The following is an 18,815-nucleotide window of genomic DNA, read 5'->3' as shown; positions in this document are numbered from 1 at the left end:
GGCTAGAGAGACTTCTGAGTTCTCTCAGGGAGCCTTCTAGAAGGCCATCTGGACCAAACAGTATTTCTTTTGTAAAGCCCTGCATTTGGAAACACAAACGAAAGGTGTCTGAGCCGTAATCAGATACCTATGAAAATAATTTGCTTTCAATATTGGGGAGGGGGAATTATTCTTTGTAATTTTCTAGACGAAAAGACTTACATGAGGGAAAAAACCTCTTTCTTTTTTCTTTCTTTATTAAGATATAAGTTCCCAATTTATATTCCTATAGAGGATTTGCTTATTAATGTAAACATGTTAATCTGCATTATTGCTCTCTCTTGAGTGAAGTTAGGATGTATCAGTTATGTGTGTTGTTTATAGTTGTTATGTCAGCTAGTGACCTTACTTTTGACCTTATAATTACTAGTGGAACCTAGATTTTAAAGGTGGACACTTTCCCTTCCTTGGTTTTTACCCAGCTTGCGAATCTATAATGAACAAAAAATATTGAAAAATTTAAACAAAATCCTTCCAAAACCAAATAAAGCATTTACAGATTTACTATGAATAGAGTGCTTAGAATACTGAAAATGAAGCAAAGCTTCATATTGGTAGCCAGACACTGCAGAAATATGAATATTTTAGCAAAGTACCTTTAAAGATCGATCTCATGTAATACATGTTGCTATTCTTAATACCTTTTGCTATTTTTTCATATTTTTCTGTTTGAGCCACCATTTGAAAAGAAATGGTAAATTCTTAATGTAGGATTTCCTGGGATTATCAATCATTTTAAAAAAGCAACCGACTATTTCCTTTAGCTGTCATTTTTGCCTAAGAAGTGATGAATTTAGCACTGAGTTTATAATATAGATGTGAAAAAATACTCAGTAGCATACATATATGAATATATATATATAGTATAAATATGTATATGTATTTACTTATATACAAATTACGGTTTCTATTGATATCATCTAATATTAACTAATTATTTGCTTGGGATGATTTCAATTATCCAATTTCATACTAGATGCAGTTCTTAGTTGATAACAAAACAAGTGTTAAAATCATATTTTAAAATGAACAATGCTAAATTCAGTTCTGAATGGAGAATTTTCAAATATTGGAATCATTGTTATTACGAAAAAAATGACATCAAAAATGAAATTAACTTTTAAGAAAATACTTTACAAATTTAAAACAAATCACATGGGAGTGATTTATCCTGGCTAAAATATTTCACCAAATAATTTGAGACTAAAATAGTTAATGACATACAGGTTGTATCTCAAATTATATTTTTCTGGAAGGATGAAAGAAAAAATCAAGTGTGATTAATAGTGTGGATATATACCTCACAACTGGTGTCAGCTAAAGTAGAAATATTTTAGCTTATGGGAATTAAAATAGGAGCATAGAGCATGTGGAATGTTTAAACTTTTTCCAACAGATTTTAATGAGTCCCTAATATCAATCTATAGCCCTAATTCTTATGATGGGGACTGTCATGCCAGACAAAATTTTTTAGCCTGAAAATAAATATCTTTAGTTTCCTGAAACAAAGCAGTCACAAGTATCATTACCTGCCAAACAGAGACAGATTATATGAGCAGATAGTTATTTTTTATTATTTTTTAATGTAAAGTATTTTTTAGCCAACATTAGACTAAGGGCATCAAACTTTATTTCCTTAGAACTTTTAATTAATATAGAACAAAAAAAATTCCCGTGATACTAAAGACTAAACCCCAATAATTTATCTACTTGTGATCTAAGTATTCTCATGAAGTTTGTTATTTGGAGGGGACAGGAAAAAAAAAGGTAGAACTTTAATTTTTGAATAATAATATTATTATCACTATAGAAAATACTAATGACCCAGCACTAACTGTGAACTTCAGCTATACCTTTCATCTTAGGGCAGAATATAATTTAAGATGGGAGCAGGAAGTAGAGAAAAACAATGATACATAATTTTGCCTTCTTGGGTCATTTCTGTTTGAAAGCATTACTTGAATGAAATTTTCATCAGAGGGCGAAAAAAGGTCTTTTAGAAATTTATAAGTATCTCACTAGGACACAAACCATCAGTTTCCCATTGTTGAGAGAGTCACCTGTGCTCTGGACAAAGTATCCGAGGGTTTATGTTTTCATCAGTGAGTCACATTTGAAATAAAACAGATTAGATGTTTGTTGGAAGCAATATTTTATACAACTGAGCGACCTATTTATACTAAATCTTTAAAAACAGAACCTACATTATTTAAACCCCAAGACCCCTCAAGACCCAGAGTCACCTACCTGCAGACCCAATTTTTGTGACCAGCCAATTTATAGGAAAGGTGAAAGAAACATGCGGACTGGATAAAATAACCATATGTCCCCACTGGAAGCCCCATTACTTGAATCATTTAAACCTTGCTGGACAAAGCACCAGGAGAATTTGCTCTAGGAAACAAACCTACACGAATGGGGCAGGGAAGAAATGACCTAATAGTTAGTCTCCCTTCTGCTCTAATTTCTATGGTTCTGTGTTAAGAAAAGCTATTCTACCACACTGTTGTGAAAGCATATGTCCCAACAAGAGGGCATTTCTTATTTAAAAAAAAAAAAAAAAAAGTTCAGAATTTAACATCTAAGTTGCCATCATCAAAAGGCAAGGACACTTTAGGGCAATTTTCCCTGGGAATAGCACTTTCAAGATATAATGGAAAAGTGCTGTTTTTCCCTCATTCAAGAACTTAAATGCTGGTAAAAGAGTGTGTTTCTAGTTTGAATTTTCTTTGCTGGCTACTGAAACTTAGGTAACTTCTTCCATACCTCTAGCTGCTTATAATGCCAGTGGTGTCCTTTGATTTTATCCAATGTGAAACCCAGTGTAGATAGTTCAAGAAGGCAGTGTTAGCCCAGACTGGAACTCTACTTGGTCTGCCGTTTTGATGGTCCCCATCCTGCCTCAGTTTACTTCAGTAGGAAGTATTATCAGGTACATATCCATAGCTGGCATAAGGCACACACGGAGGTACAGAACATTTAGTGAGTGTCTGCACAGGCAAGCATGCAGGAGAGGGGAGTGGATGGAGTTATTTGCATGTATAAATGTAGAAGTATATGGCTCTTCTCTCTAGATAAATACCTATATTTATTGATGGAGGATCTGGATTTTGGGATCAAGATATAGAAATGGACATAAAACATAAGGTCAACTGAAAAAATCTTTTTATGCACTGCAATATGTTTTTTTTTGATGGTCACTACTGATTTGAAACGAAAGGTTGCTGTTTATCCTGAAACTGGTATAGTCCAAATGGGATGTCTCCAGTGTCATACATTCCGTCTTTTGATTTTAAGTGCAAGTTTGTGCAAAGATGAGCCTGAATGTGTGTGAGGGTGAGCATGCGAGCATGGTTGGAGCTGAAGGCAGGTAATGAGAGGGAGGGAGTGACCCACTTAATATTGTTACCTACTTTCGAAAGTCCTGGGATTTTTAGGTGCTTTAACTGCCAGTGAAAAGTGTAAGCCACACTTCTCACACTGATGTCACCGGTTCACCACTGAAAACCAATTTTGTTCTTTTTTTTTTGTAGGGGGTACCGTTTAACATTTAGAACCTTCATAATGTTTCAACATTCTTTCTCCCCTAAGTACTTTTGCATTACAGGCATCAAAACTTCACTCCTTATGTAAGTAACAAGGCCAGGTTTAGATATAACCTCCAGGATGGATTTATAAATGCAACTTTCCCCCCATCCTCTTAAAAAGAGGCAAACGGTATTATTGCAAATAACCTTTAAGATAATTAACTGACAATGCTGCAACTAGCATAAAATCTTCCTTCAGGCGACACCTAATTTAAGTGTTACTGGCACAAAGTGGAGACAGATTGTGCATCACCACTGCAATATTTACATAGCAGAAACCCACAGAGCAGGAAACGCGAGGCTCAATGATGCACTAAATTAGGAACAACCATACTCCAGTGTTAATTTGCTTTCTATTCTATCCAAATCTCAGGTCCAGAAATTGGTACTAACACATATACAACCTCCCACTCTTAAATGACTAAACCGGAGATTTTTGTACTTTTTTCTCCCCAAATTAAAATAACTTGAAATTTATTTCTTCTCTCCAAAAGAGCCATTTGATCAAACTGTGTTTATTTCATTACAACTTGCTCTCATTCTGATCTAAAATTATTTTCATATGAATGCTGCATCGGGTCTGTAGAGTAAAACTAAACAGACTTCTATTTTCTCAAAGGCTGCCAATATAGTTTATGAAAAGAATAAAATGAGAAACTTGAGATCCAGTGAGTGAAATATTTAGGAACGTGGAAGGGCAAATTTACCTTAAGTGAATTTCTCAGTGATAAATGTTGTCCCCCCTAAGCCCACAAATATCCTCCTCCTCAAAATACGAGTTTTTAAAAACCACTCAAACAGTATATTTTTTCATTCTTCCCCACAGTATCTTAAACGCCAGATTCACCAATGTTTCAAGGCATTAACAAAACATTTACCTTTCCTAACTGTTGATGTTCTTTAAAGGCAGCAATCAGTTCTTCAGCCCACTTAAGTTTTTCAGGGGAAGGAGAAAACTGCTCCTGGACCACTGCAATTTGGTTAGGGTGTATCACCTGCTTACCTACAGAAAGATTAATAACACCGGAAACACAAAACAACAAACACATGTTCAAACAAAATGTCTCAACCACGCCAGTCTCCTGAATGCCTTACAGTCTGTATGTAAAATAACTAATTATTTTTAGAACTTTTTAAAAAGAAAATAACACAATCAGGCAGGCTTTTCCAGAATACCCCATAAGAACAAATACAACAATGGGAGTAATTGTGTTTCCGATCCTATAGAAATGCCATCTTAGGGCAGATAATCTCTCATTTTTAGTTACAGGTGGATTGACCAGGCAGCTCGTTGAATAACTGCTTGGCTGGAACTTTAAAAGGATAATGTCTGCAAATTAAAGTGATTATTTTGAGTTAAAGTAGAAAAAAATTACATGTTAATTCTTTCCAATTCTGCAAGTTGTCTTTTGCTTATTCTGTACCATTATCCCATCTTCCATGATTTCTTTTAAAAGTGGTCTGTTGGTTTTCATAAAGCTTACAGAAGCAGACATTACAACTATATTAATATCAATAGTGTCTTACAATAATACATTCAATTTTCTTTCTTTTAGATGAATTTAGTGTATCCCTTCTAACCACTAATAGAAAATTGGATTTCAATGAAAAAAATTTTATTCAGTATAGTAAAACAGAAGGCAGATTTGAACACTGTGATCTCTAGATTACTCCATTTAAAAATGTTTAAATAAAAAATTACATAAAGTTTCTCTAACCAAAAAAAACCCCCTCAGATTTTCCCTTTTTGCTTATGGAATGAAGATTGGATATTTCTCCTTTATACAGATGCTTAGACACCCCAGAAGAAATCTTATTTCTGTAGTAACGGTTTTAAAAAAGCTTTAAAAAGGAATCTTAAATTAAAACATTATACAAAGATAAGAGTCACAGGATTCTATGAAATCATGTAGTCATTAAAAAAACAATTTAACAATCAGGGAAGAGTGGAATCTAATCAGGTCATTGATAAAATGCAACATACTTTAATGTTATAATAATGATGAGATTATATTTTATTATATGATAAAATTACAGACATATTTGGTTCTTTAAAAATGAATGTACACTTAATGATAATTTACTCTGCTAAGTATATTTGTTGGCATATCAATTTGCTTTGCTTTTGAAATAGCTGCTTTAACATATAGCCAGTACAAATTATATCCTTGATGTTTTATTAAAGGTGCATTCCTGTTACTGTCATTATTCTGTCAAATAGAAAAAAGAACAATGTTTCTAAAAAAATTTTTTTACTATTTCATGAAAAAGAGTTTAAGTAAATAAATATAACAATATCTTTTCTTTACAGTAGCATAATTAAAACATCCTCATGTTGCTATTTCATTATCTGTCAGCATACTAATAAAACATTAAAATCTTATATAAATAAAGATGCTTTAAATTATTTGAGGAATAATTTCTGGGAACAAATAACATCAATGATGACAAATGAGACTTTTTTCAATAGTAGATATTGAAATTATATTTAAGCAATCTAACAGTTGTTACAATATTATTAATAAAGGATGTCAGTTCTGGTAGTCATTTTGTACTAATCGTTAGTCCTGAATTTTATAATTTATGTACATAATTTACACTGATGTGTAAAAAGCCAGATTTCATGGGAACTTCTTGGTACAGACACTATAAATTGAGAAGCAAACATAAACTATTTACAATGCTGTGAAACTAATGATGGCTTTTAAGTAGCCATATTTTGGTACTGAGGCTAATTTTAAGATATGTGTTAGGTTTTAGAAATTTATGAACCTCCATATGTGAAGTTATCTTTCGTCAAATCTTATATATCCCAACAACTGAACATCAGACTTTAATGCCATGTGGGAGCAAAGCAAATATTTTATACAGAAGAGCTGTTATTGACAAGTTACTGAGAGGGTGCAAAATTGGAAGACATTAAAATTTATGACCATGAAATCCTTTTTACAGTACCACTTGATATATCGTGCTTTAAATCAATACCTGTCAAATCTTTTAGGTAACTGTATGATGGTGTCATTTTTGTCTTCTACAAAAGACTGCAAAAAAGAAGAAAACCTATAGTGCTTCATATTTATAATCTTTCTTCTCAGCATGTAGTACTAGAATAACTGTGATGACTAAGTAGGCTGTTAAAGCTTTATTCTAAGATTTATTTTTGGTTTCTTTTTATAAAAATAATTCCTAAAGTTAATAGTCATTTATACAGCCAATGCATTGATTTAAAATCAATTTACATGGATTGCGGCCTCATGAAACAATGAATACAGAAAAGAAACTGTAACCAGCTGTTTGTTACATGGCTAAGTTTCAAAAAACCTACAACTCATTAAAAAATATCTAATTTTTAAAAGTCGAGAAAATCCTTATTAGCACAGATCCTTATCAGTGTTATGGATAACATAATACTTTACTGAATTTTAAAACTTTCAACCACTTGCTTCAGATAGGGTGTGTAGCTCTCCTTCTTTCTTCCCCTCCTTCCTTCCTTCCCCTTTCTTTCCTTCCTTCTTTCCTTCCTTTTCTCCCTTCTTGCGCAAAGCCCCAAGTATGGCAATTAAATGACAAATAATTAGGACAAGCAGATCGTGAGTGGTCTAAAATACTCATTAAAGCATTTATTGTTTAAAAATACTACAAATAATCTATCTTATTATCAGACTAATTACCTTTTCTTGGTGTATAGAAATATAATTGGGACAATAAAGACCTTCTTTCTAAAAATTGCAAAATGGCTCTGAAGTTTAGCTTCCTCCTTTACTGACTAGTTCACTTGAATATATAACGGGCACTGTACCCTCCGTGCCTCCTCATCCTCTCCCCTCTCCCTCCCACTTCCATTTTGTTTCTGATTTAATACTCCCTGTTGTTGAGAAACAATAGTGCCAAGTCCGTAAGCTCCTCATGCTGAGTTGGGCACAGTCTAGAAATTTAAATCTGATTTGCAATAACTTGTCTTCTACGATTGAATTAGGGACCAATTTAATTCAGTCCCGTCTCTTGGAGAAACTCTCAAACTCCCTTATAAGTTCTGGAGCAAACATTTACCCCAGAGGAAGCAGAGGACACCCAGGTTATCCTGAGTGATGGTGAGAGAGGCCCCCATCAATTTAGTGTTTTCTATTTTTTATTGTATTAGTGCCCATTTCAGAGCAACATCTGGCTGCTTGGCAGCCAAAGCCACATATTTTAGACCAACAACATCGGGGTCTGTTAGATAGATTTCATGGAGTTTTTCTCCAACTTTTCCATTTGGGCCACATCCTAACAGGTCATTGGAAGGAGGCAGGTGTCACAGGCACAGAGACAAGGACAACGCCAGGGATTCAGTGGAGGGACTCTTTCTTTCTCAGTCACTATTAAATGTAGGGAGGATTCATTTATTAATAGTTCAGATGATTGAGAAATATTTCTCTATAATAGACATTTATTCATTTATTTAACAAATTGGGGGAATCACATTTTAACTCTTTATGTTAAAGACACAAACACAAAGGTCAGAGCATTATTTAATTCTACTATAACACTAAAATGGTTTCTACAGTCTTTCAATTTTACTTTGGGTTAAATTAACATCCACGAAGGTATCTTTTACATTGAAGGTCACTTTATGAAATGTTTCTTTCATTAACCTCTAAATGAACACATTTCAAAAATATTTACAAAAGGAATAGCATGGATGCTTGTCTCTTTTCCTTATTTTTTGGGTGCATCTCTGATCAGGATATCCTTAGAACTTGCAGCAGGAGAACAAATAAGAATAAAAGAGCTTATGGTGTTTTTTACCCATGGTTGTGTACGTGTGTGTGTGTGTGTGTGTGTGTGTGTGTGCGCGCGCGCAACTGCTGACATGTGTTTATGTATAGAATCGTATTGTGGTTTTTCAAAAAATAGATTTCTGTTGCAAAAACACAATTTTCGGTTGCTCCCTGGGCTCCTGGGTATCTGAGTGACTGGGCACACCAATCAACAGATATCTGCCTGTTCTCCAGGACAGGATTTCGAGGACCCGCTGATCTTAGTGCCAGTCAATGCCCATAGGTGTCACCAGGTGCACAGACACTTACTGGGGGATGGGAGAGTAAGGAGGGGCTTGAAGTGCCAGAAGAATAAAAAGCTAGTTATGAGTTTAAAAAAAAAAACAACAAAGAAGATACCACTAAATTTTTTTCAGAAATAAATTAATATTTTGAATATCTGAGGAAATTTTTTTCTCCCCATCAACTCAAATTCTATGGCAGTTCCCTCAAAAACACTTCTAAAATGGCCTCATCCCTCCCCTCGTGTCAGCAAAAACTGCAACAAAATACTTAAGAGGACAGAAAAAACTGGTAAGTAATATTAGAAGAAACTAAAACAAGTGCTTTATTTTTTGACTTGTGGAGCCAAAGACAAACATGATAATTTGTTTGGCAGGTTCTGGTCCTGGATAACTTTTTCATGTTTCAAATAATGGAATAAGTATATGAGACACCTGGCTACATTAGAAACACCAGTTCCTGGTTAAATTTCTGTTTTTCTGGAATGTTTGCTTAATCTAGATACTGCTTTCTAAGATATTATCAAGAATCATACCAGTAAATCCCATTGCAGCTCCTTCTCTCGACTGCTTGAGAAGCCCCTCTCCATCCTGGAAGTCGATGTACACCAGGTCTATGGCCTGCAGACCAAAGGCCTTTGCTACAACAATAATCTTTTGTCGGGCGTAGAGAATATCTTGGGTTTCCTTACTACTTGTTGCACCTGAAAACAGAACGTTGACCGAGAAAGGAGACGTTAACTTTGGAAACTGGACCTAGATATCTATTATAAAAATGCCGTTTGTAAAGACATCTCTGTTTTCCTGGGGATTTCTCCCTAGCGAAATGATGATTCAAATATAAATGAAGAGAGGGCTATGTGGAGGCAGAGTTAAATCTCACATGTGTCTCTTTATCTTGCAAGGCATCTTTTCGTGTAGTTACTTGCACGTGCATTAAGAAAAGCCCCCCTTCCCTATCTCAGGAGCTAGACACAAATGACTTGATAGGTCACAAAGGACTCCTGGTGTATTTTTTCCTTCTTGCCATTGCTCAGAAAGTGTCAGTCCAAAGATAGCACCATAAAAGGTAGCCAAACAGCTGTGCGTGGAAATAGTTAACTTCCGTCACTGAGCACAGAATTCGTGTGCTGTGGTTGTAATGCCATGTCATAACAGGTTCTGAGCCAAAAACTGCAGCTCCAGGGTGTGGAAGGGGAACTTGGGGGAACGCAAGGACGCTGATTTTGAGGGAGGCAGAAAGTGTCCACTGAGCTGCTGGATACACAAAATTCTCCTGGAAAGACTGGTTCCTCTTTTTCCCCCAGGAGTGGGGTAACTGTTACTGTTTATATTTGGACCATATCACTGCTCAGGGAAAGCTCTTGCATTCAGGTCACTGGGAGTGGTGCTCTGAAAACACTTTGTGGCCTTGGCCTCTTTTCTAGATGCACTCACAGCCTCTAGTTAGTTATACATGCACCCAGACCAAAGACATAGTGCCCAAGAGATGGGGAAGATCGGTGAAAACAAGCATACTATCTCAATAAATATTTCATAATAAAGGGGTTCTGAAATACATTTTAGGGGGAATTTAAGATCTATTTTAAATTTTTACATACTTCATTTAATATAGAAAATGATTCATCAAAGCAATGTGAAATTGCCTTAAATTTGTGTTAGAAGTCTAGATAGCCATCTGGCTGATGGGAAAACAACACATTTAAGCAACAGAGAGGCTGTTCACATAATGTAAGTTATTATGAACACAGTAGACGTCATATATGCCTGAACATGTCTGAGGCTACGACAGGCTTTTTATTAGTTATTTTATAAATGAACGGAAGTGATGATGTAGTGTTCTGGAAGAAGAACAGCTATGAGGTGCCCTAAATTATCAGGAAGTATTGCCCATTCAGCTGAAAAACCATTGTCATGGTTGGCAAATATATATTGTCATGTAAATGCCCATTCTTGAAGGGGCAAAGAAAAAATATATACACATATGCACAGAGAGAATGAGAAGAGAAACATGTCTTTGACACCTATGCTGGCGCGAAAGTCTTCTCCTCCAAAAACGACTGCATCTAGAAAAAGACCCACTTGAGGCCCGTTCTTTAGTGCTTCTTCACACACTGCCTGTAAAAGAGCAGAACAGAACCAGAGCTCACAGAAATGCACCCATTAGAGAGAAGCAGCATGGTATATTTCAGTAACAGAAAGGTCCACCTCTTAACACAGTTTAGCTGAAAGCAGTCCTGAAAATGCAGCCCCAATTCACCCCTTTCAAAAGGTATTTAATATTGTCCAAAGTAAGTATGTTGCATATATTTGCTTTGCTTAATGGATTATATTAATATAGTTAGTAGTATATATTAATACATTTATAATGTTCAAGTTTTAGTTCATCCAATCTTTAGAGAAACTTTCAAGTTAACTCATTTTGATTGGACTGTAAGTTATTTCTGTTCTTCCAAAATTTGTTTTTGCTTTAAGAGACCCTCCAACAATAAACATAAAACCACAGGAGAAAAGGAAAGAATTTAAAAATCAAACTAATTGGATTATTTGCATTGGGATCAAGATTTCTTAGTAAATGGTCTCAGGATTAAAGACAAACAATACAAAAATCTACAACTCCAGAGGGGAAAATAAAAATGCAATAAGTCATCCAAGATGTATGAATAAGCAACTTGGACATTTCTCTGTGAAATTAAAGATGAATAACAGTCATCTTAGACACGACTGTGATGCTGCAAAGGTGGAGAGAAAGCATGCTAACATATGTGGGTGGGGAGGACATGAGGAACCGGTGAGGACACTGTTGATTAATTTCAGGGGCTGTGAGTGCTTCTAAGTGTATTATGAATAAAATGGCAAATCAGCGCTTAAAATGAAATCACTGTATGAATCTAGTTGCATCTAAGAAATATGCGTTGACTATATTCTCAGAATTCTAGGGCAGGCTGGAAGGATTTGTGCTTAGTGGTGTAAACATGCTGATCACGAGGCCTGAAGCAGCTCCCCAAACATTTGCACTCTGCCCCTCCTGCGTAGGCCAGTAGGTCTCTCAAAGTTTCCTCTCGGAGGCTTTGCTCACATATTATCTCTCCAGTACAGTTCAACTATCTGTTTTTGTTTTTAGGTATTTCTTCTCTCCTGCCCTTGGTCATGGGGTACTACAGTGATGATGTTCACAGGTCAGGTGGAACATGAGGCATATTTTGGAAAACAATTTAAATGGCCACTGATAAAGAGGAAGAAACAAGCTAGCTATGAATTCGTTAAGGCAAATAGTTTAATGCAGCCATACAATGGTGAAAATGCTTGGCTCAGCTAACCTTCCTGAATGTATATTAGGAAATATTTTATGTTCTAATGTGGCAAACTGAAATAATATAGTACAAATTAGTGTGTATACTAACTCAAAAATAGTAATCTTACGTATTAGACATTATAGATTATGTTGCTACAAAGAGGCCTGATAATTTCCCAATAAAAGGCAATTGTTACAAAAGAATAATTGAAAGTTAATTCGTAAGGGTGACAAATGTTCATGTACGTTTATTCGATAAATGTAATAATTCACAGCAAAAATTTATATAGTGATTATTTAATTAAAATTAATTCCAGGAATATATAAATACTTCATTTAAATATTTAGGACGAGGAAATTTTTCCTTGCTACTGCGTCTATTTCTTTGTTTTCTAAGATGCTCACAGCCTGGTTGGTTATTACAGATAATAAATGGTGCTCAAGGTTTACTTTGCTTATAAATCTTTCTAGAAAAATATTTTAAGTAGATGTTAAAATTGAAAACAAAAGTTCTCTTTAGGTAATAAATAAAATACTAACTTACTAGCCACATTATGGTTTCCTTACCTTAAAATTGAGCAAACCCATTGCAGTTTCCACAAAAGGGATTAAATTCATAGGTTGTTCAAGTTTTCGGCCTTGTAAGTAGAATGAAAATTTGTCTGAAAACTAGAATAAAAAGTGTCATAGGTGACTAGTGGGGGAAAAAAAATGTACAATCATTGAACTGTAGAATAGAAGTAGTATTTAAGTCTTTGACCTGAGGAAGTAATATCCCAGCCTCTTTCATCCACACAAAGAATAAAAAAAAAAAAAAAAAAAAAAAAAACGGAAAAAACAGAGGAAAGACCAAAGAGAAAAGGTAACAAAGTTCCCAGCAAACTAAATAGAACCTCAAACTAAATAGAACCTCAAGCATTAAAAATTGTTTTTTTTTCTGAAGGCGCAATTTGAGGCCTAGGAGTTAAGAGGTGGAAGGAGAGATTCTCAAGCTTAAATGCTTTCCTTGAAAAGGTTTTTACTTAAGGCCTCTCGCCTTCCCTTCGTTCAGTGCATGTGGCGGGCCCCTAAAACAATGAAGGCTTGCTCTACCTGCCATTCTGGTTTTGTTTCGGACCCTGCACAGACATCGGTGTAACTGTTCAGAAGCCTTCTACGTGGAATCCATATTATTCATTATAGCAACACTACCCTTTGTTCGGAGGTTTTTCTTCATAATTTTTTAGCTTACCTAGGAAGACCTTAAAAAGGAAGTTTAATTCTTTGAAGACCAAAGCTCGCCAATTTTTTCCATGAGACCAGTTCACAGCTAGCTCTGTGCTGCCAGTGGGGTAGCCCAAATTCCAAAATCTATCATCTGGAAACATACAAAAGCTCTTGCACAGATCTCCCCCCCACCCCTTTCAAAGGAGAAAAAAAAAAACCCACCACACTCTAAATTGTAAATCTATTATGTCTATCTAGATCTAATAAGATGTGGGGAGATAAAAAAAAACACACAGGTATGAAAAAACTATTTTTGTAAATAAAGATAAAAACATATATATCCATTTTAAATTTAAGGAATATTCAGCCATTAATGGATATCAAAGGAAAAGGGAATTTTAATCATCTCTCCATTCAGTCTCAGTTGGGTAAATCATATCTAAGAGATTTGCATAAATATAAACCATCAAAGACTTTTCATCTTCAAAGGGGGTTTCAAGACCCTATAAGCTTTGTACTGTAATCATCGCAGGTCACCACCCTGCAGGAATAGGGCTGCTATGGCAACATAAAAAAACTAATGCTTAAGGCTTAGCATAATATTCTGACTAATAGAAAGGAAACTCATTTTAAAGGCTGGCAGCCTATTTACCAGAAGCAGGATTAGAGGTGTTATTTCCCCTTTTAGCTGCCCCCCCCCCCACTGCCCGTGCAGCACCTCCCTCCCCAACCAAAAAAAATCTAATCACTGGGATCTTTAAAAAGCTTTTGAGCGATTTGCAGTAACTTTACAATTAGGCTAAAATAAATCACAGCTTTCAGTAATGAAGAATTATTCCCAGTTGCTCCCGCTGCCCCTCCCTTCCTCGACACCATGATCATCGCCTCCTTAGCAACTTTACAAGGGAAGGAATAACTCAGCCAAAATAGCAAGAAGGAAGAGAAGGCTACAGTTTCAGGGGACAAAATGTATAGTATTCCACGAAAATGAAAATAAAACCTAATTTATGGCACATTTAAGCTAGAAAATGGGTGGTAAAATATTAGTGATTTTGGTGTTACCTGTGCACTGGAGGAATTTTGTTTTTCTTGTTAAAAAAAGGAAAACTTGCAATGTTACTTGCCCCATTCTTTGTGATAATGGTTATAACCCCAAAAACTGTAGAGTTGAAAACTAGGTAAATCCTTTACAATGTCCTTTACAACAGGGAATATCCCTGTTCCTAGTGTGAAAAATCTCTAACGCCTTTTGTTTTTAAGGCAATAGGGCATATTTAAAAATTAAACATTCTAGCCCATCCTCCTCCTCCTCCTCCCCTTCTTTCTTAAAAAATTGCATTAAGTACTAACACAAAAGGTAACTAGTGGAGAAGTTTCAATTAATTTTTTCAAAAGGAGACGATTAAATGTTTCCGGCCTGGTAAAGTGTTCATTTCAGGGAGGTGGAGGGGACTGGGGGTGTGGGGGGAGGAAAAGAAGGGGGAAAATCACAAAGAGATTGGGGAGGAGATGAAGTAGCAGGGCTCAGCAATTCTTTCAATTCCAGTGCACACCCAATAGTGTGTTGGAAGAATGCACCCTGTTCGGGATTTGTGGGAGAATTGTCCCACGACAAAGGAGGCCGAGTCACGCTTGTTATAGTCCAATAAGCCGTGCCAGTCAAACAAGAACCCACACTAGCGACAAAAGGCCAGCAAGAGATTCTCACACAAAAGAAAACAAGGAAGCCCATCTTTCAGTTGTGCATCAGGCTCTGGGTTTTATGCTTCACATAAATACAAACGGAGAGGAAAAAATAAACAGCCCAAAAGACTTCTGTTAACTAGAAATCCTATTTAGATTTCGGTATGTTCCTCACATCCAAGGATTTAAAACAGCGAACAGAGGCCTTAGCTGAAGGCTGGGGTGAGCACTCCCCTCTCAAATGAGGGGTAATAAGGGTGATAAATAGGCACTAACTATGAAACCAAAAGGGAACAGTGACTTCAGATTCCATTTCAATCAACTTAAGACACATTCGAATGGGGCAGGAACTCTTGAGGACATTAACCTGCTATCACTAGGATCTCCCAGCTCCTGAGGGGTGACCTTGCTGAGAAGAGCTCCAGTTTTGAAAGTAAATATGGGACCTTGAACGAAGGTCTTCAGGAAGACACCAATGCAGAGCTGATGGACAGAAAAATAATGGTAGCTACATGTGTAATTCTAAACTTTCTAGTAGCTACATTAAAAGAGTAAGATGAAACAGATGGTGAATTTAATTTTAATAAGAGGTTTATTCAACCCAATATATCTGAAATATTATCATTTCAACATGTAATCAACATAAAAATTATTGAGATAATTTACATTCTTTTTTCGGGGGAGGGTGCTATGAAGTCTTCAAAGTCCCGTGTATCTTACAGCGCATCTCAATTTGGACTGGCCACATTTCAAGTGCTCCCTAGCCACATGTGGCAGGCAGCCATGGCACTGGAAAGCACAGAGCCAACATAGCTACACACACGGAAAAGGTGAGCAATGTATTTGGGTGCCACAACTAGAACTCGGCGTATTGCTACAGTTGTAGCCATAGACTTAGGGATCACCCTAGATGTGGCATCAAAATCACCACTGTCCACACACCCTTACCATGCTTCCAGCACCTGGGTGCCACGGGCCCTCCTCTCAGGAGTGGCACAGTGGAACCGTACTGTATTCGGCAGAGATCTGCAGAATCACTGCAGCCCCTAAATAAAATCTAGCCTCACCCTCCAACCTCCACACCACTTTAACAATTAAAACAATCATAGTATAATTAGGCCCATTTCAAAGTTTTCTTAAGTAATTTGACATGCCAAGGGTTTATTGGCTGAAAAGTCTGTCATGAAACAAACACACCTGTCAGCAATTTAAAAAGGATGAACTAGAAAACTGTTCAGGAAATAATATCTGTGCTAATTAAAACCACTAGTTAAAAGCTTCCTGTCTTTTCCTATAGTTGCCCCAAGGAGTGACCTTTTCCTCTCCTCCTCTAGGTTCATTTTTTCCTTTGCAGCTAATGTGCTTTCACTGTCTCTGATGACTTCAAATGAATCTGCCTAAGAGGTATGCAAATCACTGCTCTTCCAGGTGGAGGGTTGGGGCCTGGCCGGGTGTAGTCTCAGGTAAGCTGGTTTCCAGGGGCTGCTCTGGAGGAGGCTGTTCTGTCTAAACCACAGATCTGTTAAGGCAGCAGAAGCATCATTTCAAGTGCAGAGCTGTTCCAGTGAACACTTAGGCAAAGCCAGGTTCTCCTTGTGTGCAGGAAATGGTCTTTGGGACCTGCTCCTTTTTCTCAGTTCCCTTTCTCTCGGCTCTGTGTATGCATTTTCAAAACCTGCAGCACCCAAATCCTTCCTTTCTGCTACTCCTTGTTAGCCTCTCCTGAGTCTTTAATTAAAGTAAAGCACGAGCTACTCACCCACTGGATTTCTTCAGGATCTTCTACCTTCGGGAGCATCAGGCTGGAAGGAAGGACCCGGGACTGCAGGAGGGCCTGCAGGTCTTCTTCGGCCAGACCACTGGACACTGAGTTGATTCTTACACACTTTTCAGTTGGGCCCAGATCAAAGTCTTCAAGAGTTTTTACTATTCTCAATCGAGCTTCATCCTGTGAGTGTAGATAAAATGTAACTCCTAAGTTTATTCATCATTGAGAAGAAACACAATCAAACTGTCTGTGAAACTCTTATGTGGATGGAGAGTCTGAGCACCATTACGATGTCTACTATGTCCACCAAATAACTGGTATTTGAAATGAGTTGTCCAGTCTGATGGGCAAGTGACTGATTTCCAGACTTCACTCGAGATGACTATAGCAGAGATGAAAGCCATTGTAATGCACGTTGGTGAAACTCTAAATAGTGGTCTCAGGACTTCCCTGGTAACATACTGGTTAAGAATCTGCCTGCCACTGCAGGGGACATGGGTTCGATCCCTGGTCCAGGAAGATCCCACATGCCGCGGAGTCACTAAGCCTGTGTGCCACAACTACTGAGCCTGCACTCTAGAGCCTGCGAGCCACAACTACTGAAGCCCGTGTGCCTAGAGCCTGTGCTCCGCAACAAGAGAAGCCTGTGCACTGCAACGAAGAGTAGCCCCCGCTCGCCACAAGTAGAGAAAGCCTGTGTGCAGCCACGAAGACCTAACGCAGCCAAAAATAAATTAATAAATTTATAAATAAATAAATAAATAGTGTTCTCATTTTGCGCATTAGCATTACTTTCCCATTGGAAAGGTAAAATAACTAATAGGTAACATTTATTGAGCATTTACTAAGCACCAGGCATGGTGCTAAGTGCTCTACATGCATTTTCTCATTGAATAAATACAAGAAACTAGATAATTTATGGATTAATGGTAGTCTTGACTGCCAGCATATTCACATTAGGGAAAAAAATAAGGATTTGTTTTTCTCTTTCCACATGCGTCATGCTTTTTTTATTCACTTAAAAATTTTTTTGCAGCTGAGTTGAATCTTAACATTCAATTAAGAAGGCACTCACAGGAAAATGACACTTCACACTACAAAAAAGCTCCAGCTTATTCAGAGGGAAGGCAATAATATCACCAAGAAATCCCTTCATGAAGTGATGGACAAATACATTTTTTTCTTTGATTTGGCAGGCTTTGCTCCACAGTTAAGAAAAGCTGAAAGGTTGAAAGTCTGATTCAGTATTTGAATTGTCCCCAGAAAAACTGTATAAAACCAAACATGTTATTTATTGGCTTTGCGTTGGGGTGATGAAGCGGGGACAGGGGTTGGGGAGAGAGGAGTGCACTTGGGGCGTGGGGGCCGGAATCAAGGGAAAGAAAGTCCTTGAGGTCATTACTTCCTGCCAATTTCAGTTTCAAAACCAAATTCCTCCAACTTGCCAACAGCCCTCAACAAATTCTCATGGTCAGAATGAACACTTATCAAAAGTAGTTTCATTTGGGAAGGGTTTTTATGATACTAATAAAACTTTAAAGCTTCTCACTGCTGATGAATGTAGTTTGAAAAAAAAGGTCTTAACAATATATGGCCATTTGGATAGCAGTTGTTATCTAGGAAAATAATAAACCAAAGCAGAGAGAAAAAATAATTATTTGAGCCAATATTGAGTTGAAGTCCAATCAAGGAGACAAGCCAAGACAGTAGATTTAAACCAGGCGGATGTAGGTCTATGACCGGGTGGAAGCAGGCAAGGCCTCCAAATGTGGTCTGAGTTAAACAGTGTGAGGAAACCAGCTTAGAGTTGTCAAGTCGGATGGACGCAGAGTACATAGGAGCAGTCTGAGACAGCTCTGTGGAGTCCTGATTTACTGAGCTCTGACTGCCAATAATTATGCCAAGCTTAGACAAAAGCAAGAGAGAGCTCATGCCAGCTAAAGTGAGGAAGGATGCAGCCAACAGTGGCTTGGTTCCACACCTTGCTGTGGGCTGTCCCACAGCAATAAAATGCATCCACTTGCTCTGTCATGCCCTCTCGCTGCAGCCACAGGATAGGAAGATCCTGAAGGTGAAGGTCAGAAGTCAACTCATCAACTCAGTAGTATGGTTCCAAGGCCATCGACAGCTGTCGAGAGAAATGCTTCCTGTGTGTATCTAGATCCATAGCCTCAAAGAACCCAAGATGTGCTATGC

The 18,815-nt window shown here is 37.1% G+C and overlaps 1 protein-coding gene across 2 annotated transcripts in view; it reads right to left on the bottom strand.

The window, feature by feature from the left end:
* Nucleotides 1-18,815, bottom strand: part of CLYBL (citramalyl-CoA lyase) — a gene marked incomplete at its 5' end in the record, with an annotated part of 234,426 nt that overhangs the window by 10,723 nt on the left and 204,888 nt on the right. For both annotated transcript variants that reach the window (XM_082859229.1, XM_082859230.1), the window contains 5 exons: nucleotides 4,505-4,629; nucleotides 9,204-9,371; nucleotides 10,692-10,785; nucleotides 12,530-12,631; nucleotides 16,611-16,799. In XM_082859229.1, the coding sequence (XP_082715355.1) occupies nucleotides 4,505-4,629; nucleotides 9,204-9,371; nucleotides 10,692-10,785; nucleotides 12,530-12,631; nucleotides 16,611-16,799 (678 nt within the window). The remainder of the gene's footprint in view (nucleotides 1-4,504; nucleotides 4,630-9,203; nucleotides 9,372-10,691; nucleotides 10,786-12,529; nucleotides 12,632-16,610; nucleotides 16,800-18,815) is intronic.

Source organism: Leucopleurus acutus, assembly GCF_964270905.1.
Source record: "Leucopleurus acutus genome assembly, chromosome: 18".
Taxonomy (NCBI): Eukaryota; Metazoa; Chordata; class Mammalia; order Artiodactyla; family Delphinidae; genus Leucopleurus; species Leucopleurus acutus.
Note: the sequence above shows the minus strand (reverse complement) of the source record. Positions and strands in the feature narration are given on the sequence as shown.